This window comes from Neopelma chrysocephalum, unplaced genomic scaffold (assembly GCF_003984885.1).
Source record: "Neopelma chrysocephalum unplaced genomic scaffold, ASM398488v2 Primary Assembly neopelma1_23b, whole genome shotgun sequence".
In the NCBI taxonomy this organism is placed as follows: domain Eukaryota; kingdom Metazoa; phylum Chordata; class Aves; order Passeriformes; family Pipridae; genus Neopelma; species Neopelma chrysocephalum.
Genome location: NW_020897692.1, coordinates 13,305,423 through 13,332,125, shown reverse-complemented (window position 1 = coordinate 13,332,125; position 26,703 = coordinate 13,305,423). Strand labels below are relative to the sequence as shown.

The 26,703-nt window shown below is 40.9% G+C and overlaps 1 protein-coding gene across 1 annotated transcript; it reads left to right on the top strand.

Annotated features, from left to right (window-relative positions):
• The first annotated feature begins 2,652 nt into the window (after positions 1–2,652).
• On the top strand, positions 2,653–10,347 carry SDHAF4 (succinate dehydrogenase complex assembly factor 4). The gene is made up of 3 exons (XM_027697918.1): positions 2,653–2,777; positions 5,141–5,293; positions 10,048–10,347. Exons 1-3 carry the CDS (start codon positions 2,738–2,740, stop codon positions 10,155–10,157), a joined length of 303 nt encoding a protein of 100 aa, XP_027553719.1. The 5' UTR covers positions 2,653–2,737; the 3' UTR covers positions 10,158–10,347.
• The last annotated feature ends 16,356 nt before the right edge of the window (positions 10,348–26,703 follow it).

The following is a 26,703-nucleotide window of genomic DNA, read 5'->3' as shown; positions in this document are numbered from 1 at the left end:
TGCACTTACAGACTGTATGGTACACTTGGTCTCTGAGCAACACATGCAGTCTTGGATGTTTTGGAAAATTGTGCATGTGTTGTGTGGCATGTTCCCCCTACTCCTGCATATTTCTGCCTTCTCTTTCCTTGGCAGAAATACAGACTCATATATACCTAATTGTTTCATCTGATGCAGTAGCAGCTATAAAGTGCTCCATCTCATCAGTCTTCTCTTTGAATCAGGCCGTCATCTTCCCGTAGTGATAGTGACCTCACCTTTATGTAGGTATCCTACAGCTCCTTGAAGAATTATTCTGCTTACACAGAAATGAGGTCAACATTTCTTTAGAAAACTGCCAGTCTCTTGTTCCATGAAGGCAGTAGGCTGCTACTGTTATTTCACAGAGCTCTCTGTGATATTATTAGGAGGTCACTACATGAAATAAGATAGTGTCTGAACTTCAGTTTGCATGTAGTATATATGAATTACTTCCTTTGTTTGTGTTGAATCTTCCATCAAAATTAATCTTTCTGGTCCTGTAGATCTAGCAATTGCTACTACTTTGGAAAAAGAGCTCATGTTATAAAGGAAATCACCAGGCTTTACAGTAGACCCAAGAGATTTCACATTCACAGAAAACTTACTCTGTAACCACAAAACCCCTTGATGCCAAGCCAGTTTTATTTGCCCAGCCCTGACCAGGTGTGGTGTTCAGATAATCAAGCTTCTTGACGGGGTCTGAGAGGAAGAGTGGGCATATAGGCAGTATCAGAACACTTGCTGCCTGGGGCAGTGCTGGTTGTGGTGGATTCCAGATAGCCCCGTGGCCGTCACCTTTGGCTCATCTGAGTTGACCTGCTGCAGGGCTTGTGCTACCTATACATCTTTTACTTCTTGCTTTTTAGAAAAGCAAAGCAAAATACAGCATTGTTTGTGTCGTCCTCGAGAGGCAAACTGCAGTGCAAGAGATAAATGATCAGTAAACAAAGGAACAAAAAAAACCCAACATTGAACTCAATCACAAAGTAGAATAATCCTGTGGCATATGCTACATTTGTTTTTTCCAGTGTTCAGATTATTACCTCTTCAACCACAGGATCTAGAAATGCATAATTCAGGAGTTAAAAGTGAATTTTGCATTTTTACAGCAATAAAATATATGAAGACTAAGAAGAAAAATGTTTTGAAGACCTCAACTTATTTTTGGGTGGATAAACAGTAACTCATTAATCCTTCATTGCTATTTCATCCTTACCATTTGAAATTGCACATCATATGCACATGTATATGATGGATGCATGTGTGTATGATTTTTCATGGATTGCGTTAAGCTGTTTAGGAGCAGAGCTTACTATTACTTGGTATCTGCAGACAGCCTGGTATGAGTTTTTTTTTAAAGGAAGGATTTAATTTCGTTTTTTCTGTATTGAACACCTAAATTATAAGTTCTTGAACTTCAAAGAGATCTTTTGGGGGTTTTTTTCTTGTTCCTTTTGGGCAGAAGAGCATTTTTTTCTGCATTCATCTTTATTCTCTCTCATCTAGAGGCCCAGCATCTTGCCGTTAGAATAAAGGAAAGGATTTCTCATTATTTTCAATCTCTAAAGTCTAATTAATCATGTTAAAAAAGCTGATTGAGAAAATGTCACTCATAAAGCAGTCAGTTATATTTAATCACTTCCAGTGTGTAGTCATTGCCAGATGTAGTGCAATAAACTCAAGGGAGCATTGCTGTTTTTACATTACCAAGGAGATTTACTTTCTTAAACTCTTCAGATGTGAACACAAAATACTAATTTAGACTCAGATCTCCAGGTTATTTTCTGCAGTTTAGTACCTGTGGACACAGAGAGGTTTGAATTCTGTTTTATGGAAGAACAAGGTTAGCTGGAGAAGTGACAAAAAGCAAATGTTGCCATATTCATATCATTAAATGTGGCTAATTAACTGGAGCTCCACTCCATGAGCACGGGTGTTACTTGTCCCAGGGTTAGGGTTATACTGAAATACAGTGTTAAAAGCACCTTCCCTGGTTAAACTGGAAAACTGAAAAGGTGCCATCCAAAGTCCTCTGGTCCAGCAGCCAGGGTTGGTGGCTCAATTTCTGGCTACTTTCTTGCTGGAAGGGTGAATAATGCCTGTTTCAGTGCAGAAAATGCATCAGCTGGTGTACTGGACAGAGGGAGATAGAGTTTATTTGTTGAGCTAATAAAGCATTTGATATTTAAATAATTTTTGTAACCTTGAAGTTATACGGCCTTTAATTTGTAAGGATGAACACTGGGTCCATACATCACTATGGCATCAGCCAAAGTTCCTTCACGTCTTAGGCTGCCTTTTTCAGCAATGTGTTTTTATTATTAAAACAAAACCAAACCAAAACTAGCAGGATTGTACTACACGTGGGGGTTGGGGGGGAAGAGGGGAAATGGGTCCTTTCAGCGCTAAAACTCTTTCATTGCAGAGGAGAGATAGGATGCCAAAGGTTTGCGGGGGAGGGCGGGGAGAGGAGTTACAGCTGATTTCCCGAGCACCTCCGTGAGTCCGGAGCTGCCTTCTTCGGGGCTGTGCCTCCCCAGGCGCCGTTCGCCTCCGTTTATCGAAGCCCGGGAGCGGGGTGGGTGGTGACGCTGGTGCGGCTCCGCTGCCCGGACCCTCCTCCCTCCCTGGAGCCGCACTTCCCGCCTGGAGCCACCGCCTTCGGCGCCTGCGCGGCCGCGCTGCCTCCCCGGCCCGCCCCGCTCCCGGCCCGGCCATGGCTCTGCGGCTGCTGCGCGGAGCGCCCAGCGCAGCGAGTAAGAGGCGGGCGGAGGGCGGGAGGGGCCCAGCCGTGCTGCGAAGGGGCTCCTCAGCTCCTTCAGCCCTTCCTCCCCCAGGAAGGGGCGGGCGAGGGGGAGAGGACGGGCACTGCCCGGAGCTGCCGGCGCTGGGGGGACTGGAGGGTGCCCAAGATGGCGGCGGGGGAGGGGCTGTGACACCCCCGCCTCGTCAGCCCGGGAGGTCTCAGGGGGTCTCTGTGAGGTCCCACAGCTTTCCCCGCACCCTCCATTTCCCCACAGCTGGTCTGCTGTCCTCCTACCCCACCCCCCGGATATTAATTTTCTCCCCTGTATCGCAAGCCTGCTATCGGGTAGATCTGTTATTACGCAGGTTTTCTTGCCCTGTCGTTGCTCCGAACTTTTTAACGGTAGTGAAATCTTAAACAGTGGGTTAATGTTTGTAGAATAGCTGGAGGGAACTTACTGTGGCCTTGGAAGTTCCTAGTTCGTGCCCTTCACCTGAGGAGGTTCGTGTGGTTTGTTTATAGAGAAACAAGGCAGCCTGGATAACAGAGCCTGTCCCACAGGCTGCAGCTTGGGCTGTTCGTGGAGCTGCGGGTCGGGGTGCTTCCCTCTCTAGCAAAAGCTGAGGTTCTGTGATGCTATTGATACAATACTCATGAAACAAATCACTACACTATATGTTAATGGAAGAACTGGGAAAAAATATTGTTAGGTATTTGTGCTCTGTCGGGTTCATGGCAAGATTTGGCTGATGCTCCAATGCCCTGAGCATCCTGATGTATGCCCAGCTTCCACTGCATGGATGGCTTTGTTATGATAAATCATGGTCTGTAGGCCACTTCAAAAGACAGGATATTGCAGACGCTGGCAGTGCAGCAGCTTTAAAGACTTGGAATTTTCAAATTCAGCTATATCATGTTGTAACTCGTATATATACTTAATAAATGGGAGGGCTTTGCGACAGCCTGTGAGGGATGAGGGAATCAAAGATCAAAGAATGTAGTATCAACTGATGATACTTCATCCCATCTTTTTCAGAGGTATTTAATGTTGAACTTTTGTTGCTTCTCTGTCAGGAAGAATGTATTTTGGTCAAGAATATCAAGTATTGCAAATAGGAAAATGGATTTTGCCTCTTCTCTGGTGATTGAGATAATTGATTTCATACCAGTATCTTAATCTGACTTTTGTTTGAATTTGGACTAGAATACCAGCTATAATTTAATTTTCTAGCAAGCTGCTTTTTCAGCTTCCTGAAGAATGACAGGAGTAGAAAGATCCAGTGTTTGCAACGGATTAGATACTTTGCTGTTGATAGTTTGTTATGTCATTCTTAAACTAAAAAAAAAAATACTCCTTTGGGGCATTGGCAGCAGTTGGTAGACGTAATATAGTTTACGTGGCTCTAGGGTCTAATGTTAAAGCTGTGGTATTTTAAAATGAGTGAATGAATATGCTGATTCTGGGAATACAGGTGGGTTGTTGGTTAGTGTATATTTAGGTGAGTCAAATTCATGCTGTTTGAGAAGGTTTCCTGATTAAATCACCTCAGCAGATAGAATAATATTTATTTCAGGTACTTTGCACCCAGCTGGTACAGGGAGGATTTCTGTTTGAATGTTCCTTCTTAAGTCAGAGTTGCTTTAGGTACCTGTCCATAACCAAAATATTTTTAGAGGATAGTTTATGCTCACTGTGGACACTTAGCTTTTTAACCAAAATGTTAGTAGGACTTTAAGGAAAAAAGTTTATGCTTCTAATTAAAGCATTTGCATACAGTTATATAATTGAACTTTAATGTGCTCAAAGTTTGTCCTGCTTTTGACTACCAGCTGAATTATTTTACCATCCTAAGGGAAGCCCAACTATCCTCTGCCGACATTCTGGAAAACCTGTTACTAAGGGAACAACGTTTATTTTACTTTCCTTTGAGAAAGCAGAAGCCTTTTCTGACTAAAAAGCTGCTGGAAATGAGCCAAGATGTGGAAATCAGCAGGTTTCTTGGGGGAGGTTAAGACTTTTCCCAGAAAGCAGAATGTACTGGTCTATGATAGCATAATTACTATTTAGAGTCTAAAATACAAGAAGGTAATAGCAAAGGTAAGTTCAAGCAGTTTAAAATACACTGTTTATGTGAACTAGGTTATACAACTAACACAGTTTTGCCTACATATGTTTCTAGAGCCAAAAATAATTATCTGTGCTGATTTCTTAGGTGTTCGTGAGTTGAATGTTAAATAAATTTTAGGGTTTGTTTTCCTTTCCTCCACTCCCTAGTTTCTGAAGTAGGGTTTTTTCAGAGGGGTTTGAACAGTCATAGAGTTACTCGGTGTTAAACTCTCACATTTATGATACATGTTCCATTTGCTTGATAGAGCCATCACTTCTTTACAACTTGTGGAGCAGCTCCAGCTCTAAGCCAGAAGAAAGATCTGAACCTACTAAGCAGCCACTTAAGAAACCGAAGTTACCAGTAGGCCGATTTGATGAACCAGAAGAGTCCAACATAGAGAGGGAACCCCTGGAAAGTAAGTCATGTTTTACAAAATTGAAAGTTGTTTTAAAGGCAAGACTGTGAGATGCTGTGCTGATGTCAGTTGAAGAAGATGACTGGCATTCAGCACTCCTCAGAAACACTTGCTAACCTTAATGGTTCTGAAAAAAAACAGGACAATGGGAGAGAGTAACGAGTTGCAGGAAATGTATGAGAGAAAAAGTCTTCAGAGCAAAGGTGGTCAAACATTGTAACAAGTCACCCAGGAAACCTGTGATTCCTCTCCTCTTGGAGATATTCAAATTTACCTGGCTGTCCTGACCTAATAGCAGCCCTGCCTTAAGCAGGGTTGGGGCCAGGTGCCTGCAAAAGGTGCCTTCCACCATAAACCATTGCATGATTCTGAGAAATGTATCTGGTATTGGTCTGTAATAGTACAGCTGTAAATAGTGGTAGTAAACTCACGAGAGCACCGGCTACTTTTTATTATTCAAAAAGCCCGTTCTATTTCTTAGTCCACAAAATATTTCTTATTCATGCTCCATTTCGTGGCCCGGTTTTCTGTTAGTCTTGCAGACAGTGTTTTGAAAAGCAACAACAGATACTGAGTTTACTGAGCTGCTCAGTGGGGTCTGGGAAGACCTAACAAAGTGCTATATGTGTTGCTTTCCAGTGACCTCAGTGGGGCTGCATGTAGAGAACCTGACAAGATTGAGGCACAGATGCATCACTGCTGAACTCACTAGAAGCATGCACTTTTTTGTCAGATGGAAGAACAACAGAATCTCTTTCTCCTTTCTTTTTAATTAGTCATCTTCCCTTAATCAAAAGTGCTAGTGATGTTCTGTTACTCTTCAGCAGTAGTGATAACCCATGTTTATCTATTTCAAGGTCTCTAGAACAAGCTTTTTAATATATCAGTATCCAGATGACAAAATGACTAAAGAATCACAGAATGGTTTGGGTTGGAAGGGACCTTAAAGATCGTCAAGTTCCAATCCCTTGCCGTGGGCAGGGACACCTTTCGCTAGACCAGATTGCTCAGAGCCCCAGTCTACCTGGCCTTGAATGCTTCCAGAGATGGAGCATCCCTAGCCTCTCTGCACAACCTGTTCCAGTGCCTCACCAGCCCCACAGTAAAAAAATTCTACATAATATCTAAACCTGCCCTCTTTCAGTTTAAAGCCATTCACCCTTGTCCTCTCACTACCTGTCCTTGTAAAAAGTCACTCTCCAGCTGTTTTTTATAGGCCCCCTATAGGTACTGAAAGGCTCCAATAAGGTCTCCCCAAAGCTGCTTCTTCCCCAGGCTGAACAACTCCAGCTCTCTCAGCTTGTCTGCACAGGAGAGGTGTTCCAGCCCTCTGATCATCTTAGTGGCCTTTTCTGGACTCGTTCCAACAGGTCCATATCTTCCTTGTGTTGGAGGCCCCAGAGCTGGACAGAGTACTCCGTGTGGGGTTTGTTTTTCACTGTTTTTATTTTTTTAAAAAAACAAATATTTCTTATGCAAGAACTTAAAAAGATACAATGCAAAGAATAAATTGCAACTATTTGCAACAAATTAAACACAAGTTTCTTCTGCCCAACATAAATCTTCTTGAATTAGACATTAACAGGTTGATGAAATATCTTCTCATTCTTCTGTATTCCCAGCATATTGTGCCTTTATATGTAAACAGAAAACCAAGTCTGAAAGCACTGACATCCTGGGGAAAAGAAATACAGACTGATTCATAATCTCCAAAAGGAAGGCAGCAGAGTGCCTGTTGGAAGCAGAATTTCCTTCTGCTGTAGACATTCCTTCGGTAAATACTTCAAACGCATTAAAGGGCCCTTCTGTACAGAGCTGGTAATTGCTTCAATTCTTGGGATGTAGTCTGCTTGGATAAATAACATCATTTTCCAGAACTGAATGTGATACTGTTTCATGAGCACATTGCCACACGCTTCCAGAAAATTAAAAAGCAGTGTAACTGTCACATCTGTCTGAGACTCCATATTTAATATCTGAGTGAGCCAGTGCCATCCACAGTTCAGTCCCTGAGGATGTGCCCCTTGTTTGCTTCCATAAGGCCAGCAGAGTTGAATGATAGCAGCATAAAGATGAATCATTCCTGACATTCGTTTAAGAAACTGTTCTTATTTTTCCGCCTTCGAATCTTTAATTTCATATCCAAAATCCTCAGATACTCTTCCACAGAATTACCCTTTCTCCATGCAGGGTAAAATGGCACAGAATAGGGGCAGTTTTTGTGCAGATGTACTAAAAAGAGATGTCCGATTCGAGGGTGTATTTCCCAGATTCCTGAGGCCTCCACAGCACTTGGGGAAGCTGCATCATTGTGAAAAGCTACTTGTGCTTCTTGTTTCATAAATTTCTCTGCAAGTTTGCAGTTATATTATTGTATTATTGTATCATGATTATCGTATTATGGAATCATCTCCAGAAGGGTTGCACTCAGTTTCAGATTGTGACTCACTTGAGAACTGACTCAGAGGTGGAGTTACTATGTAAGCAGCTATTCTTGTCTTTTTTTCCCAAGAAAATAAATGCCATCACTGCTTCATTTAAAACAAATGCATAATCAATATCTTCTGCTTTTTGCTTAGGTGTTCTAGGTTTAGAGCAAGACTCAAGGTCTGTTTTGCCTTTAAATTGAGTTGTACCTGTGTATTTTTTACATATAACACCAGGAATAGTTTGCAGATTGCATGTTGTGTTATTAGGAAAAAACTAAGAGTTTAAGCTGCCTGTTGGAATTCCCACTGCTGTGTAGCTCTCATGGAGAAATCTTTTGAGCATCTGTATCCACTGTCAGCACATCAGTAGTACTTGGGTATTGGGATGATGACATCTACAGAATAAATTTACTTGCATTTGTGCTCCTTGTACTGCTAGAGGTACTTGCAAGAAGCGTGGGCAGAGCCCTTCCCAAATCTTCGTTCGCGAAGCCTAGCCATGACATGACATGACTGCTAGAGGTGCTCCAATACTGACATTTCCTATCCTGATGTGCATCAGTTTTTAAACAGGCGTCCCAGTATGTCATCCTGTATAGCCTCTAGCTCCACGAGTCTCCCTCCATCACTGTTCTTTTTCTCTGCTCTTCGCGATTTCTGTTGTCTTTTCTGATTTTCCACCCTGCTTCTCATTACTTGTGTTTTCCACTGGGGCTGATTTAGGGGTATGACTGAGGGAGCCTCAAGCTACACATATATATATGTGGGAGGCTCTGGAAAATCAGCATGGCAGGGGGCATGTGGGGTACAGTGAGCTTCATGGAGTCCTGCAATCTAGTGCAGGATGAGAAAACACTCAGCCTGGGATGGTGCTGTGCCAACAAGTGCTTCGTGGATTGGTGGCCTGAGTTAACTATTCTTAAGAGACAGCCCTGAGTAAGGGAGCACTGAGTAGTGTAAGCACATTGACCGATGTGCAGAAAGCTCTGTGGTGTTTGAGAAAGTGGCGTAAGCTAGCAGAGTACTTTTCTTTTGTAGCAGGATAGGGGATGGATGAAAAGCTGGAATGGGCAGCCCACATCCTGGGCTGCATCAGAAACAGTGCGGCCAGCAGGTTGAAGGAGGTGGTTCTCCCTCCTCTACTTTGCCCTTGTGAGGCCCCGCCTGGAGTGCTGCGTTCAGGTCTGAGGTCCTCGGCACAAGAAAGACATGGACCCGATTGTGTGGGTCCAGAGGAGGGACACAAAGATGATCGGAGGGCTAGAGCACTTCTATGAAGACAGGCTGAGAGAGTTGGGGTTGTTCAGCATGGAGAAGAGAAGGCTTTTGGGGAGACCCCATTGTGGCCTTCCAGTACCTGAAGGGGGCTTATAAAACAGAGGGAGAGGAACTCTTCATACAAGCAGATAGTGACAGGATAAGGGATTCTAAACTGAAAGAGGGCAAGTTTAGATTACATGTTAGGAAGAAATTCTTTACTCAGAGACTGGTGAAGCGCAGCAGGTTGCCCAGAGAAGTTGTGCATGAGCTGTCCTTGGAAGTGTTCAAGACCAGGCTGGATAGGGCCCTGAGCAACATGACCTAGTGGGTGGCATCCCTGTCCATGGCAGGGGAATTGGAACTAGGTGATCCTAAATGTCCCTTTCCAACCCATTCTATGAATAGAAGAAGCATTGGTCATGTGTAAACTTTGCATGTTGCTTACCAGAGAGAGATGAAAGTCTCTTTGTACCCCACTTACAAAGAGTCTCCCTCTCCTGAGAGGACATCACAGTGACTTAGTGAGCTTGAGTTAAGTTTTAGAAGGTAAAAAAGGTCCAATTTCTAGCCTGATGTTGATGAATATCAAAACACCATTTCTTGAAAAACATACCAGCATCCAGGAAAGACAGGTTAAAATACAAGAATAATAGAATCTTGACTAAAATTCAAGTGAAATTTAAAACAAATGCTTAAAATCAGAGACCTAAACAAACAGAAAGTTACCTGAGGTTTTAGATGTAGTGAACCTATGTACAGTATGCCTGAATGATACAAGTTCTGACTGAATTCATGAGAAATTGTGTTGCTTTAGTGCCTCTGGACATTGAGTTGCTTTTTTATTTCCATAACTGAATATGATCATACATATTGCTGACTGTAGTCAAAAAAAATGAAATTGCTTTTGTAGGACTGGGAAATGCTTAACTCAAGGTTGCCTTTAAATATGATAGAGAATTGATTTTGTATTTGAAAATGAAACTAAGAGGCAGACGTCATAAATGGTGACATCTTTATATTTGTCAACATTACAGGAATTTTAATGAACTTTCTTTGTTATTTTAGAATTCCCTGATGGAATCAATCCTACTACAAAAGAGAGGGGTGGACCTAGAGGCCCTGAACCTACACGTTTCGGAGACTGGGAGAGAAAAGGACGCTGTATAGATTTTTAATATTTAAATGTGTCCATATTGCTAATAAAATATTTCTCATTGTTGAAAAATATAATGTACAGAAAAAAATCTCACCTGGATTTGTTGTGAAGCTTCATGTTTCTGTCATGCTTGTGGTGGAATTTTCTGAGTGATATAATGTAAATAAACACAATGCTGCATCTCAGATTATGGAGCTGTTACTTCTCAATGTCTGTGTGATCTTTAATGATATTTACACTGTGCAAGTATAAATGCAGGTATAGTGATGGGAAATTGGTATTCAGGAGCTTACTGGAGTTTATAAGGGCTTGGACTTCTGTATGAACATAAACATTTATGTAGTGTTGTAAAAACATTGAAAGAGCTTTGCAGTTCATGAACCTGGACACCATTCATCAAAAGAGAGCCACCTCTGAGGAGATCAGTAGGTCCCTGGTTGCATACAGTGGTTCACTGGTAATAGCCCCTTTACTCAAGAACCATCCCCTCTGTCCCTGTTACAATGCATTGGGCGTTTTTTCCTGTGTGTCGAGAGGGGATAGTCTTGTCTCAGACTGAGGTCTGTAACCAGCACAGTGGAAATGGAGGCTTAATTCCCAGAGGTCAGCTCATGATGGCAAGTAGTACAGGGGTGCTCTATATGCAGTTCTAGAACACTGTTCTTTATAACCTGGCTACTTCCATGCTATTTGCATTATCTTTTCCTTTGTAAGTGGAGATGCCCATTTGCAAACAGGCTGCTTGGGGAAAATACAACGTGACTTTCTGGCACCTTATGGTCAAAGGGGACTGATTCCATTAGATGATCTAATATTGCAGGTCTTAAAACTAAGTTATCTAGCATCACACTAAATATCTTTCAGTCAGACTGAGCTCAGTTCTTCATTCAAGAATTTGCCTAGTTATAAACGCTGTAGTAGAGTGCAAATCTACCGCTTGTATGGGTACTTATTAATCAGAATAAGCTGTCATTATTGAAATGTGTGAACATGTGCTCTATTTCTGTGCAAGTACTTTTTGATAGCCTAAACAAATGGATCTTCTCTAGTCACAGATGCAGAGAATGGTGTGGGTTTTGCATTACTCTGGCTCTGTGTGGGCTTTGCCCAGCTTTGTGTTTGCCTGGTTTTATTAGAGCATCAAAGTGTATTGGTCCTATCGCAAATCTCTGCAGCCTCCCTGAAACTCACTCGACTGGCAGCCAGTGGGGGAGCTTCTTGTTGAACTTTGCCAGTTTGTGTATCTGGTGTGTACTTTATGGACATAGGATCACGCTAAGTATGAGTTCGGATGTTTGTCTCACTGTGATGATGTCCTACAAAAGTACTAAAGCTGTTTCTCATTAAGTATGTTAATTGGTGGTAATTACATTTTGAACCTTTAATCTTTAAATTCTGCAGCATAGTTTGGATACTGGAAAATTGGTCTGTATTTATATCTAATTCATTCTAGTTTCCCTTCTGTAGTGTGAGAGTTAGATCTTCCCAAAATCTATTGGCATTTCCAGTTACCTAAAGATATCCTGGGTCAGCTATCTTTAAACTAAATATATGCTGTTTATTAATACAGTTATTTCTAGTAATACTTTGCCTTTTTAGTTGCTGTTGGGTTGGAAAAGACTTCCTCACACAATATACCTTTTCAACTGGGAAGTAGAAGTTTTAATTGGAAGCTTCTGCCTTTTCTGCATCATTATTAAGAGGCTTAACATCTTAATTTGCGAATAGGCAGTAACACTACTGCAGTTGTTTTATTTTTTAATTCTAAATCTTCTTCTCCATGGATTGTTGCATGACTTCATTATCTTCTTATACCAGGTTTTACCCTTTCCAGCACACATTCCATGAACGTTTACGTACTTCTACTTCTTGGCATTCCTAATTTTCAAATCAGTTGCTTCCTTCACCATAGACCAGCGTCACTCCTCCCTGGATGTAGAATTACATTTTTTTGATTGAGCATACAAGGAACTGGTCTCACTTTTCTGTCCTTTTCTTTATGTTTCAGTTGATTATCTTCAGCATCCCTCAGCTTTGTGAGTAAGGGCTGACCTGAGTGCTGTCCAGGCCCCTGCTTGTCTTCCTTCATGCAAGTAAAGGTACTAGGTACTCACTGCCACCATCCATGGAATACCTGGATTTGGAAGATAATTCTGAGAGCAGTGTCTGTACCAACAAGATAGAGTGCCTCATAAAGGCAGTTATTTTGCTTTCTTTCATAGAATCAGAGAATCATTTATAATGGAAAAAACCTCTAGGATCATCAAGTCCAGTTGATAACCTGGCAGTGCCAAGTCCACCACTAAACCATGTTCCTGAGTGCCCCATCTACACATCTTTGAAATACCTCCAGGGATGGTGACTCAAGCACTTCCCTGGGCAGCCTGTTCCAGTGCTTGATAGCCCTTTCATTGAAGGAATTTTTCCTAAAATAAAAAGGCTCTTGTTAACCCACGTTGTAAATAGCTGTCAAGAAATTGGTGCTTGGAAAATAGAGGATATCACTTCAGTCTTTGCTTGCAGAATATGTCAATAAGAGATAAGAAACTGAACATTTGGGCAAAATAACATGTAAGAGCCAGAGAGTGAATGCTAAGGGCCCTTTTGTGTAATCTGGCAACCAGACCACAAAAAGAGGAGCCCTGGGCTCCAGTAATAATTAAACTCAAAATTTTGTGGTGCTGCAAAATCACTTGCGGTACCTGTCAAAACCAGTCATGGTTTGAATGTAACAACTGATAAAATGTTATCGTAGGGCATAAGTTATCATTTCTATTTTGTTTTCTTGCAGTGCCTGCAGTTAGGAAAGCAGCGCTTCAGCACTTTTTTGGTGCTCTTCCCAGATGATTACTATTAGAAATTCACTGAGATACAGGATTAGGGTGAGGCAATGGCTTGTGGCATTAGCTGTTAGATTAACCACAGGTATGTTTTTATCATAAGTACGGGTTGAATCTATTTTTATAGTTCTTTTTGTTAGTATAAACAGTGAAAAGCAGCAGGAGTTGTATCCATTTTCTGTTAACTTTCTGGGAGACAAAGGAAAATTGTTCTGCCTATGTAAGCAAATTCTTGCAGTACTGGAGAATGCTTGCTGTTCCATTTGATTTTCTTTACTTAAAACCTGTATGTTGTGTTTCTGCGGTGGATTTTCCTTTAAACTTGTTGCTGCTACTTTGCATAGATACATTTTGTACATTATTAAAATTATGAAGCCTTTATCGTTTGAAGAAATTGCTCTGTAATTACTTTATTACAAAATACATGAAGTTGCACCAAACAGTTAAAGAACATACTTGCTATATATTGTCTTGTTTGGTAAGTTTATATTTCGGTGCTGATTTTACTAAGTTAAAATGCAAGATCTGTTTACCCTTGATGGTAGCAGATGTCTATAAGGGACTGTAGAATGCTGTTATAAAACTTTACTACTTTTCCAGTTGACTGCAATAAATGATCACAAATTCCAGCAACCTGTAGTGACAGTTACGTTACTTGCCTTTTTATGGCCCTTACTTTGGTGTTGTTATTGAAAAAACAGCACACCATGTTGTTCTGAAATGTCAGGAAAAGAGCAAATTCATTTATAAGAGCAGTTCATTTTATAAGAGAATAAGATTTGGGCGTTCCATGGGTTTTGTAATTGTTCATCACTCAGTAACATGGCATCAAGCATATCAAAGCATAAGGAAATGACTTGTGTTTCTATGTGCCAATGGTCATTAAAACCATACACATTTGTGGTTGCTTTCATGCTTTTGTAACATGCAATATAAAATACCTTTTCTTAGCTGGTGTTTTGTGTTGGCTACGTTCTAACGTGGGTATGGCTGTGCTCCCTCTTAATCTCAGTGATTGGTGGTCGGGGGGGTAGTCACGTTTAATCTTCCCCAGCACTTTTGTTGCAGAAGGGGTGGCACAGTGGAAATTGAATCATAGTTACAAAATGGCAGATCCTGAGAAAAGAGCTCTATTTAAAATAAATGCTGTAAGGAGTGGAACTAACAAAGTCCTCTTCCCTCTCAATGTCTTACACCTCCTGCAGATCAAGCATCTTTCTCCATATTCCCCTGTTGATTGACATTATTGCTACTGGGCAAGAGAAGGGCATCTTTCTGCGCATCTTTTCCCTCTGAGAGGAATTATTTGGACCTCTTTCCCAACCACCGATTTCCACAGAGCTTGCAAGAACTTAATTACCTTGAGAACTCTGCTCTCCTTGACACCTTTTCAGAACAGGTTGGAGCTACTGACTTCTGAAGTGCTGGGGAGGTGCAGAAATTGGCCTCCCATCCTTTGGAAACCAAGCTGATGAATTACTTTGAACATATGTATTTTCTTCAGAAATATTTAGTATCGCTCTGCATTTTTTTTCTGTGAGAATGGATTTTTTTTTCCCCTCAACATCAGAAGTGCCACCTAAAGCTTACAGCAGCAAGGTCTTTGACATATATTTTCCCAGCATTAAGTCTCTCAGTCACCTATAGTCTTGTGCCTGTAAAAAAATCACATATTTTAATGTTGCCATTTTTAGGATGAGAGTGTTTAAAGAAGCTCTTTAAGGTTCTTACTTAACACATTAATTTATATTAAAGCTGATATACCTGCCATCAACTAATTCTCAAATGTTAGACTGACAAAATCAGGTGAGCTATGATGTGAAGTAGTGGTCAGGTTAGTTCTAGAAGCCAGATGTTGAATTATTACTTAGGACTGGAACTCTGTTATAATCAACTGTTTCAAACTTAAGTGACTTAGGTAACTATCTGTGTTTGCTTCATAATTAGTTGCAATGGAGTGAGATGCTTCTAAAAAGTAGTTTGTCTTAGTAGGGGAGATGACTTTGTCCTTACAGATGGTGAATGGAGGGGGGTTAAGTGCATCCTCTCCATTGGCTTTAAAGGCTGCCTGAATAGCTCTCCTAGGTGAGGTGTGAATTACCGTCTTCCTTCTCAGAGGGAGGAGAGTTGCAGTGAGGCAACAGGACCTCCAGTGCTTTTGCTGCCTGTGCCCTTCCCAAGCACTGCTTGCAGAGAAGAGAGTGTCCAGGGCCAGCTCTTCGACACCTTGTAAAAGGGAGTTTGCTTACCTTAAAATGAGAGGAAAAAGGCTGAAGCTAAGACTTTAAATTCCTTCTGCCTATCCACCTCCCAAACAAATACCTAAAGCATGGTATAGCCAGGAGAGTAACACTGAATGTATTTACAGCTGGGTGACAGGAAGTATCTCAAACCTACAAATTTGTTGGAGTTTTTTCCCTAATAAGGAAAGGATGAAGTGCATCAACCTAACAACTAAGCAGTCTTATTCTGATGTGCTGCTGAGAGGGAGCCAATATCAAAATAAAACTCACAGACTAGGGAAAAGGATCATATGTTTGCTCAGCAAACCTTTAGTGTGTGTGACTTCCTCGTGAGAGGTTAAAGAACAAAGGATGGTGTGTTTCCAGTTGCCATATGAAAGCTGGGGAAAATTTCATCATCTCTTAGAAGAGAGATGAGCAAATATTGCTTAGCTTAGGGAATATCCTGCTTTTAGCCTATTTTTTTTACCCCAGAGCTTTCACTTGCAAGTATGTATGATCTTCAGACATATTTTTTTTCCAGATGATTTTCTTGAGACAGGACTGCAGTATAATGACATGTAGCTCTTTGGTCTGGCAGGCATATTGCTTCGTTCTCCCTGGTTTTGGTGATGTCATTTTTTTGGCCTGATAAGGACAGCTACAGCTCTTTTATTATTAAGTAGCATATTATTTAATTCTACTTTTAATTTTTGCCATCCTTAAAGCTGTTTTTGATACGTACCCTTAGTTCCGCTGGAGTAGTAATTAACAGGATAGTTCACAAAATTAATCAAAAATTGCAGGTGTTTCTCCCTCTCCTTTCTTTCTCTGAAGGTAATCTTCTGATAAGCTGGAGAGTTTTGTATGTGAAGATCTTAATAACAGTCAAGTTCCATGAACTAGAATTTCTCCAGTTGCATTTGATTCTCAAATTCAAGTTTATTATTCTATTAAAAGGTAGCTCTTTTGGGAAGTCAAGGATGTAGAGGGAGTAAGAGATGCCTCTCAGAAGTAGCACCAGTGTCCCTGAAAGTTTTACATATAAACCCAAACTCATTTTAGGGTCTCCTTGGTAAAGGTTACTTTACTTTCAGAGCACGTAGCTATGGTCCAGTCTGTCCGGTTAGGACATTCCAATCTGTCAGGGCAGTCCCAAACTAAGTTTTTAATGCAAGTGGATGGCTTAGTTTGCACAGAGAAATCACATCCTAAAGTAATACAGGTCTGACTGGCAGGTACATTGCAGGCTCACCTAAATACTGATGCAGTTGCTTGTAATACTGCGAGTTTGATCTCTGAGCCAGGTATTATCCTTCTGGTCCTTTGCGTCGTTTCAATTTTGAAGATAAGCTGGGATTTATTCCTCCTTAAGAACAGTAATCTCAAAGAGCTGTTTGTACCTGCTGCTGTTATGGGAGGTGTGCTGCGTCCTCTCGTCCCCTTGCTCAGGAAGACCTCTGATGGGAGAGCACCTGGCAGGGAGAGGCTGAACAACACACTGAACAGGTGCAGGAGGCAACAAATACGCATTTGGGCAGCTGACCACCAGATGGTCCTTCCTGTAAAACCATTTGTAGTGAAGTGTGGCTAATACTGGCCGTAGCACAGAGGCCTGCTGGGTTCCACAAACCCTTCACGAGGAGAAAAAATGGAATACTCAGTACAGGATTCATGCAGCTATTGTGGTCCTTTGCAGGAAGGCAGAAAGCAGAACAGCACAAGAATGCAAGAAAAGAATAAGTATTTGCATTTCACCATGTTATTGAAATAAGGGTGGAGAATGAGATGACTGGTAGTGTACTGTGTTACAGAGGGGAAGGGAGGCAGGACTAGGCTTCCCCACCGGAACTGCACCAAGCCTGGGTGTGTCCATGCTTAATTAATGCTAATACTTTGATCTATGTTTGGCCCAGCCACTTGTGAGAGTCTGTTCTTTTCCTGCCAAGTTATAAGAAAACAAGCACTGATAAATGAGAACTTCATCCTTGAAGCAAGCATCTTGTATAAACTGAAATTAATTGGTACCTCACTATTGGTTGACGGCCCTCCAAGGGCATTTGAAGGTGAAAGTGAAGAGGAGGATGAAGTAAGCCCCCAGACTCATTTAGGAAAGACCCCCCGAGGTGTAGCACGCAGGCGCGGGGAAATTCCAGAGTACCACGCATGCACAGAAGAGATACCACTTGCTTAACGGAGGGACGGACTGAAGGCCTCTAGCTGGGCGGTGCTGGCCACACCTGCCCAGGTAGACGTCACCAGTTAATTGTATAAAAAGCAGAGAGCTCGTGCTGGGAGTGGAAACTCAAGCTTCACATTGAAGGACAATGTGGCCTTTTGTGGGGGCGCCTGCCATCTTGGGAGCCTTCCGACATTCCGAGGATGCAGCTTCTATTATGGGTAATTCTAGGCATTCTGGGTCAGTAAGATAACTTTGTAAGCAACACCTGAGTGAGTGGGGGAGTTGTACTGAGGGCTTATTTTCCTCCTACTTCCTCTCTCTTGGGTTTTCGTTTTTTTGGCTACTTTTTTGTAATAAATATTGTTCTTGTTGAGCTTTCAATGGTGTACTGGTTTCAGTCTCAGCATCCTCCCTGCTACACTGGGCTGAACTGCTGCATGTGCTGGACAAGTCTGTTTCTGGAGTCTTTCCTTCCGTTTATGAGTGGCAAGGTCACTGTAACATCTAATTGACCTTTTATTCTAGATTTTTCCCTGTTGCAGCAAGTTCTGCAGCGCTGATCTGGCAGGGATTCCTGCAGTTCAGAAAACCCCAGCTGACCAAGGAAGCCCCTCAGAATGTCCATCAGCAGCACCTCCTGCACCTCCTTCAGCCTGAAATGTTCTGAACTGGCAGCATGTGGAGGTGAGCGCTTGTCCCTCACTAAGAGAATGGCCCTGACCTACAGGGCTGCATCCCTTTCATGTCTGGTCATCAGAAGAAGATTGAAAACTTTTTTATTTTATACCATATAGAAGTTTCAATTCTTAGCTCCTATTTTGCTCTTCCATCTGTGCTTTGACATGATCCCAGGATTTCCCCCATCACACCAGTGCATTTGTTTTCTCTTTTAGTTTATGGTAACAAAAAATGGTTATATCCTTTCAGATTATGTTGAAACAGGGGACTGTAGGCAAAGCATCATCAATTGTGATGCTGTCATTATTTTAGTCCACAGTGGAACTGGAAAACATGATGTTTGTTAACCTTGAACAGAGGAAAGAATGATTTCTCCAGGCCTTTGAGAGAAAATAATGCATCATAGATCTTGCTTCCTCATCTGCTGATTGCTGGGAGAGAAATGGTAAGGTCTGGAATGAGTGGGAATAGGGAAATTTGGCAAGAAATCCCTCTAACATTTTGGGCTGCCTGGTCTGTAGGAAATTCTCATTCAACCTAATTTGGGAATAGCAGCCCAAATTTCACTTTGTAGTCCGCAGAACCCTTTCCTTCTGCTGTACTTCAACAGCCAGACACATATCATAAAACTTCAGAAGTGCTCTGGATGTCATACTGTTCCTGGACACACAACAAACTTTTTCCTAAGCCTGTGTTCTTGCCCATTTTTTGGTTTGTTTGTTTTCTTTGTTGTTTTTTTTTTAAATTAGGTTGTCTCCAAGGTCATTGCTTTATCAGAAGCAATTTTAGCTTGAATATGCTGCTTTTCGAGACTCAAGGACAAGAGGTCTGGATTTACTATGGATTCTGGGAAGGGTTTGGTGTGCTGGAGCATGACTACTGATGCCATGGTGATTTGTTGACATGGATTGACACGCAGGGGTGAGTTCTACTTAGTACATGAGCAGTAGAACACACTGCAGTGCATCAATGGTGGCACACATGAAAAGCAAGTTCTCTGGGAAGCCAGTCAGTGGAGCTTTCTGTGAACAGTAGGAAATGTACAGTGTGGCCCAGCGTGTGACTGTCACAGCCCCCTCTCACACATCCTCTGTGCTGCATCCAATCCCAAATCATCATCCTTTCCTATCACCTCACTCCCAGTACTCTCAGCTCTCTTTCCCCATTCCTTGGCTACAGATTGGGCAAACCCAAGCAGCTGCAGAGTGTATGAGTCACCGTGCTCTCCTGCTGTCCCATACAGGATAACCTACAGACTTCCTTAGCAGCATCCCAACTTTGTCCTCTCAGGGCAGATGGGCTCTGCAGGCTGCTAAGCCCATGTTGTCCTCTGAAGCACCCGAGTTCTTCCAGGCACTGAGCAGGTAGCAGTGTGGACTCCTGACATTTCCTGCCAAGTACTAGTCATACAGTTCTCCTCTCTGGTCAAGATGTGTATCTGCTCCTCTCCATGGAAGGAAACTGCTTCCCACGCAGAGCTGAAACTGAAAATTGTAACTGCTTTTAACACATGAATATCTACATATATTTGCATATCCTTATTCACAGATATATATATATATGTATATATATATATAAACACCTAATACAGAATCATTCACAGATTTCGTCCCTGTGTGGGAGGTTGGCACTTCATGAAATCATTTCACAATGCATCAAAACTTCATAGATAACAATTACAATAAAATATTGTATGTAGTAAAACTACAACTAATAGTGTTTCTTCTGGAATTTGCTTAGTTTTTATATCATTTTGAAAACTGAAAAAGTTACACGCAGATCAAGACTGATGTAAAAAGCAAATACTAATGTCTCTTCTCCACTACTGAGAAGTTCTTTAGCAAATGCTATTTTTGTGGCCACAAAAGCAATCCTGGTGGGACACACCAGACTGATACTGTCTGCTAGAACTATGCCCAAAATCCATCTAGGCCAGCATCCTTCATCTGGCAGAGATATCACCCACTGCTTTAGTGGAAGTCCCCTCATAGTAGACATTGTGGAACATCAGTGGGACAATTTTCTGTTTCAATCTTCCATTATCTCTTACCATGATCTTATAGGTTAGGTTTTAAGCCTTTGTAGCTTTTCTGTACAATTCTCTTTGAGACTCTGCCTTCCTCGACCAGCCCTACATCTTGTACACAAATTGTCTAGAGACAGGACTAGACAAAAGGTATAAATTAACTTTGGAAATTGTTTAAAGAGCATTTGATCAGCTGCTCCTTTGAAACTGTTTCTTACAGTTGATTTTTTTAATGCTGTGATTAGTCAAGAGGACTTGTAGTGTTTCCTGAGTGGAAAAAGATAGTCAATAAAAAGATAAATATCATTAAAGAAAATAATATAGAGAATAAATTTAAGATACTAGATACCTGAACAACTGTACATTTCTACTGACTTCGATGTATGTGAGACGGAATCCAGTGTGAATAAAGGTATGTTTTTTCCTCATTGCAAATATTCAACCAAAGCCACAAGAAGGCATGTTGAGTATTTCTCTTTTGTAATAACAACATCATTATACTTTTAGAGTGATGGGAGAAGAAAATCTGAAGTGCTGGCAAATGCAGTTATATTTCTCAGTGTAGAAATCTCTCTGAGTATATCAGTCGTTTGCTTAGTTCTCTTTTCAAAATTTACACTCGTAGGTGAGTCCTTGATTTTACCTATTCATATGGTGTTCAATCCTATTTATATATGTTATTTTTATGACTTTTATTTCCACCTGAAATTCTAATATGAACAATATCTAATTTCTGTGATCTGTATCCCACCGTCTAATCGCATGTGCCAAAACAAGAGGATGGAGGACTGTGTCATTCTTGGTTTCTCCCCAGGTATGCACAGTTTGCTGTACCACTGGCATTAAAAAACAATTCCTGGCCAACTATAGCCGTATTTCTTACTCTTCTTGTCCAGCTGAGGCTCACGCAGCTTCTGTACCTCATGCCATTTGCTCTTCTACTTGTAGTCTGTATTGCTGTTCTGCAGTGGTCACAGAACTGGGACAGAATGCTTCCTTTGCATCATCAGTAAACAATGGGAAGAATTTGGAAAATACATGGAGCCTAATACTTGGTAATCAATGTTCCCTTAGTTTGTGGTCAACAGTGCTCAGAGGGCTGTGTCATATGAACTAAACCACATCAGTCATGGCTGAAGTGTGTTTAAGAGCAAGAAAAACAAGACTTCAAGAACAATGAAGTTTGTGTGTGTGAAGGAATTTATTATAGTTGGCTGATGGTGGGGAATGCCAGCTACTGCACAGAGTAAGGAATTAGGGTCTTCAGAGGACAATAGTAATTAAAAATGTTTTTGGACATATTCTTGTACACAGACCCCCTTACTTACTTCTCCAGTAAGAATCAGCTGAAGTATGATATATTCAATAGTTTGTCTCTCCAAAGAAGTGTACAAGTTTCTTGGACACCAATCCGAGATATTTTTAAAGGCAAAGAAATGTGGATACTGTGTGCAGCCTGAGAAAGCATCAGAGCAAAGACAAAGAGCCAAGGTCCCATTCTGCTCTCCAGGCTGCTGACACTGTGTGGATTCTTTGTTACATTAACATGTGTCTGTCCTCTCCCTCAAAGAAGAAATAGATATCAGGAGAATTTTGAAGAAATTGACCTAAACCCTTACAGTAAGAAGAAGGGATTATTTGTCACAGCAACAAGCCTGACAGAGTTCAAGAAGTGTTTGGATGATATTCTTGGGTACATGATGTGACTCTGGGGGATGGTCCTGTGCAGGGCCAGGAGTTGGACTTGATGATCCTTGTGGGCGCCTTCCAACTCAGCATACTCTTTGATTCTGGGATTTTCATTGCACATAAAAGACAATGCAAGCTGAAATACCTGAAGGGAATCAATGATGAACACAAACATCCTGGCACACCTAACATCAACAACAATTTGCACAACTGGAGACTCTGAACAAAATTTGAGATAACACTGTTCAGCCAGGTGAAGGTCAACCTGCTTGTGAAAGGTGTCTACTTCTCAGACTCCCTGGCAGTCAACATGTGTAGGCTATTTCATGCAGCACAGGGACACATGTCTGAAAAAGCTACATAACTGGGCTCCACTAAAGGCCACACAGGAGAGAAACATGGGAGAAAACCGATAAGCTGCATCTCTCGGTTAGACTGCCGTGAAAACAAAGACATGCTGTCTTCAGGCAAGTCACCTCTTGGAAGCATCAGCCAACCCCCCTATTTTAACACACTAAACCATGTGTGTCACATGCAGACTGTCTACAGCGTGACTACTTTGTCAGTTCTTATGTGCCTTCCTCAGAAAAGGTATGTCTGTATGTGACCAGAATAAAACTTCTTGGAAACAGCAATCTCATCAGTGCTTGTGCAACGCCTTAGGCTCTTTTAGCTACTTTAAAGCAGTTCTTTTCTGTAAAACTCAATAGTTTTTCTCACTTTTTACCCTTCCTGGAGATTTTTTTTCTTTTTTTTTTGGTCAAGGTTTCATTAACATTAAAATCAGGTTATTTGAAGGAGGAGAAATCCCATTTCTTCCTAATTTCAATTTACTATCAAATAATTTGCTTTTGTAATAATGATTTTTTCATCGTGTCTATGCTACAAATACAGTTTAAACAAATTGCATTTGTGGACATTGGCTATCTTTGAAAATGTAAAGTGAAAGAGTAGGACTCCTCACAGCAATCATTCACTAATAACAAAGCTTCAAATTCTTCCAACCATGTAGATTTCATCTGATATATTTTTAGATGTTTTCCTTCATCCACGTTTGTATTAACAAAAGTAAGAATACTTAAAAAAAAAAATTGCTCTATTTTTTGTTTACTAAAAAGGAGCTTTTCCATAGCAGAAAATTTGACCTTTGGGTTCTGACCACAGATGAAAAATGGCAGTTTTAGGACTAAACCAGAAGGCTGTACCTCCAGCTTTGTAAGTCCCACAGCTAAAGCAAGGCATGTAGGGCACCCAGTGCCTGAATTTTCAAGCCCAACTGGTACCCACCCACTGGGCACCTCTCAGCTGGAGACCAGCTCTGAAGGCTCTGCAGTCTTCACCCTGGTTTTCTGGGTACCAAGAAACTTTTCAGAAGAGTCTTCAACTGAAGAGATACAGAATCTACGACACATGGGATATTCAATCTTAGCCAGAAATGGAATCAGAAGTAGGAAAACCTGCTTACCTCCCAATTCTGCTCCCCTGATGCATATTCTTGGAAGCTGCAATTCCAGGATGAGTCATGCCAGAAGCTCTCCTGTAGCTGAGATAGCTTGAGGCTGTAAAGGGTCAACAAAGTGAGGCAGCTGCTCTCAAGTGCAGGAAGCAAGTGTTTCCTTGAACCTCAAACTCCATGCCATCTTTTAAAAATAAATACAAAGCAGATATTTCAGAAAGAACAAATGAGCATGAGGCAAATGCCTTCCCCTTAATCTAAGCTCCAGGGATGCAGGACTTCATAATAAAATGTTCTTTAGCAGCACTTCACCTCTATAAATCTGGTATCACATTAAAAGGAGACCAGTACACTATCTTATTGATGGGGAAACTAAGCCCTTGGATGTGAAATGACTAGGCCAAAACCAGCCTGTATCTGCCTGTATTGGATTAGACCAATTTCATCGAGACAGAAATGCTGTCTCTGACTCCAGCCACCAGACACATCACAGGAAAGTACAAAACCCCCCACATTACATGTGTTGACAAATCTACCTATTTACATTATTGTGTGGTGCAGAAGGGAGGTTGATGCAATTGGTGAGGTACATCTTCAGTCAAAAAAAAAAAGCCATAGGAAATTACTTTTTCTTTCCTTTTATATGATACAAGTAGGTTATGGAAATGTGTGCTAGGAAAAGAAAAAGATGAAAAAGCTCAGAATTGTAGTTTTAAATTACACTGTCAATGTCATGCAACCTACCCTGAAATTAGAGAGCCACTTAAAGAGCTTAGTTATATCTGTCATGTCTCTGAACGCTGCGACTCGAAGGACATGAAGCCTTGTCTTTAACTATTGAAATGCAAAGTGAATAAGTCACAGAGAATATAAGGAAGTTGTATAATACTGACATGGATAAATTCTAGTACTGGTGTGACACCCAGGGAAATTTGCTACTTGGTTATCTGAGGCGCAGGCAGTGAGATTCAGCTGAAACCAGAGGAAGCTGTGAATTTTGTGTAGGGTTTTGACTGACAGAACTTCAGAATCATCAGGGAGACAGAAAAAGCCACTGCTGATCTTGAGAGGTTTCACAGAAAACAGCCCCAAACTAGAAATGGAACTAAATATTTATTAGCATCCAAGTGTAATCAAACTAAAAATCATGGAAATAACAAAGGAAGACACCCGTCCAACAATACCTTTCCATCAGATGCAATTAAAATAAATTTTTATTTTTCATTTTTCCATTGGTTTAAAGTCATACTATCATTGTAAGTCTCCCCTGAGTGAGTAGAAGGGGTTCGATAGTCTATCTTAGTACTCAATTAGGATTTCTACTGAGTAGAGTGTCAAAAGGATGACATTTTAGCTGCATGATTATCAGAATTTAAGAACTGCTGTAGTTTGGTAAGATCTAAGATTTCTTAGAACTATAAATGGAAAATAATTGATGTCACTTAAAATATATGACAATTTTACTTTAACCTTAACTGTTGTTAATTCACTTATTAAGAGCCTTCTGCTAAGGCTAACAACCACTTGTATTGCATAAGAAAGAGAGTACCAAAAGTCTTATCTGGCATTAAAGAGCTGTCATGGACATGAATGCTCTATGCATGGATAATAAAACAATTCCTATCAGTCTATGGTAGTAAGAATAGAGAGAGATAATGGCTGACCTTGGATGTGTCATTTAAACTGAAGATTCAGAGATGAACCTCACATCATAGAAGTTGTAAGGACAACATTGCTTATTACAAATTATCCTTTAGAGAGCAAGTAATTATTTCTTGCATGGCACTAGACTATTATTAAATGTGTCGTGTTAACACCATTTAAATAGAGATTCCAGTCTAAATCGCCCTGACACACTAAGTATTCATGTGTTACATGGGACACTTATTTCAATAATCTACATGTGCCAGGTCATTCCTGCAACTGATCTGATTAATAAGGGCCCCTTCTGCACAACGTCCAAGAAATCAGCAGGGTTTAGCAATGTACTAACGCTATTGGTTTGAAGAAGGAGTTGTTACTGCAGTGTAAAGTTTTCCTTGCCTTTCCTGCAATAGGAAAGGCACACACCACTTCGCACCACAGACTCTGACCTGCACTCCCTGAGGAGCGGAAATGGTCAGTTCTGCTGCTCCGTGCACATATTCCTGTCTTCACAGATTCAGGTACTGACATTTAAAAAACAAGCAGTGCTTGTTAAATAATGATCCTCTTTAGTAGACTCTATGTCACATATAACATACACTTATATTACTTTTTTTTTTAGCCTAGAATATCTCTGTTTTCTTTATAATTCATTATTTTTTAGTACTCAGTAAAATCTCCGTATTTTTAGGAGACAAATCCCTCCCCCAAAGACTTGCAGTGCATGCTGGAACTCTGCATGGGAGTAAAGCCTGAAAATAAACCATCTTTCTGCACTTCAAAGGTCCTAGAATAATCTGGCAGACAAGTGACATTAAAGAACACAAAATGAAGATTCAGAAGCAAGAAATGAGTTATGGAAACTAGATCTTGATCTTGAACTGAAACAAATGCATATTGTGTAGATCATTTTTAGAAGTGAGACATTGGGCTTGTCTTGGAATCTATAACAGTCCTTTTTATTACTACAAACTGTCTTTAAATGTGCCCTGTGAATTTTATGAGATCAATCTTTTCCCTTTTCTCTCTGTAACTTCTTCACCAATCACCTAGCTAGCCTTTTTGTTCTATAACATTCTCCTTTCACTTCCTAAATAAAAAGATCATTTCATATTCAGTAATTTAAACACATGGCTTTCAATGCATGTCTCAGTACACATTTCTTCAAGAAAAAGAAATATGGTTTCCAGATAAAACATCAGAATGAAATAAACACAGAAACAATGTGCCTTTGGGGAGTAAGAAAACACTCCAGGGTTGATTATATTTGCCAGAACACTGAACATGGACTCATCAGATTGATTAAGTCTGTCATAACAACGAATCATTAAGCTATAAAAGAGAAAATTCAATATTCTTTCTAAAGATAGAAGCCTATTTTTAAACAATCAAAATAATCCTGCACTTAGAAAATCCACGTTGCTTTTCTGTACTAGTATTTTGAACAGGACTTTGATGTCAAAGATGCTGTAGTGGTAAAAGCACAGACATTGCAATGGTAATTTTTCTTTTTTACATGACATATATATGTCTGGGCCCATGTCATAAAGGCAAACATGGCAGCTGAGGAATAACCAGCTAGGAAAGGAAAGGAAAGGAGAGGAGAGGGTCGGAGAGGGTTGGAGAGGGTCAGAGAGGAGAGGGTCGGAGAGGAGAGGGTCGGAGAGGGTCGGAGAGGAGAGGGTCGAAGAGGGTCGGAGAGGAAAGGAAAGGAAAGGAAAGGAAAGGAAAGGAAAGGAAAGGAAAGGAAAGGAAAGGAAAGGAAAGGAAAGGAAAGGAAAAGAAAGGAAAGGAAAGGAAAGGAAAGGAAAGGAAAGGAAAGGAAAAA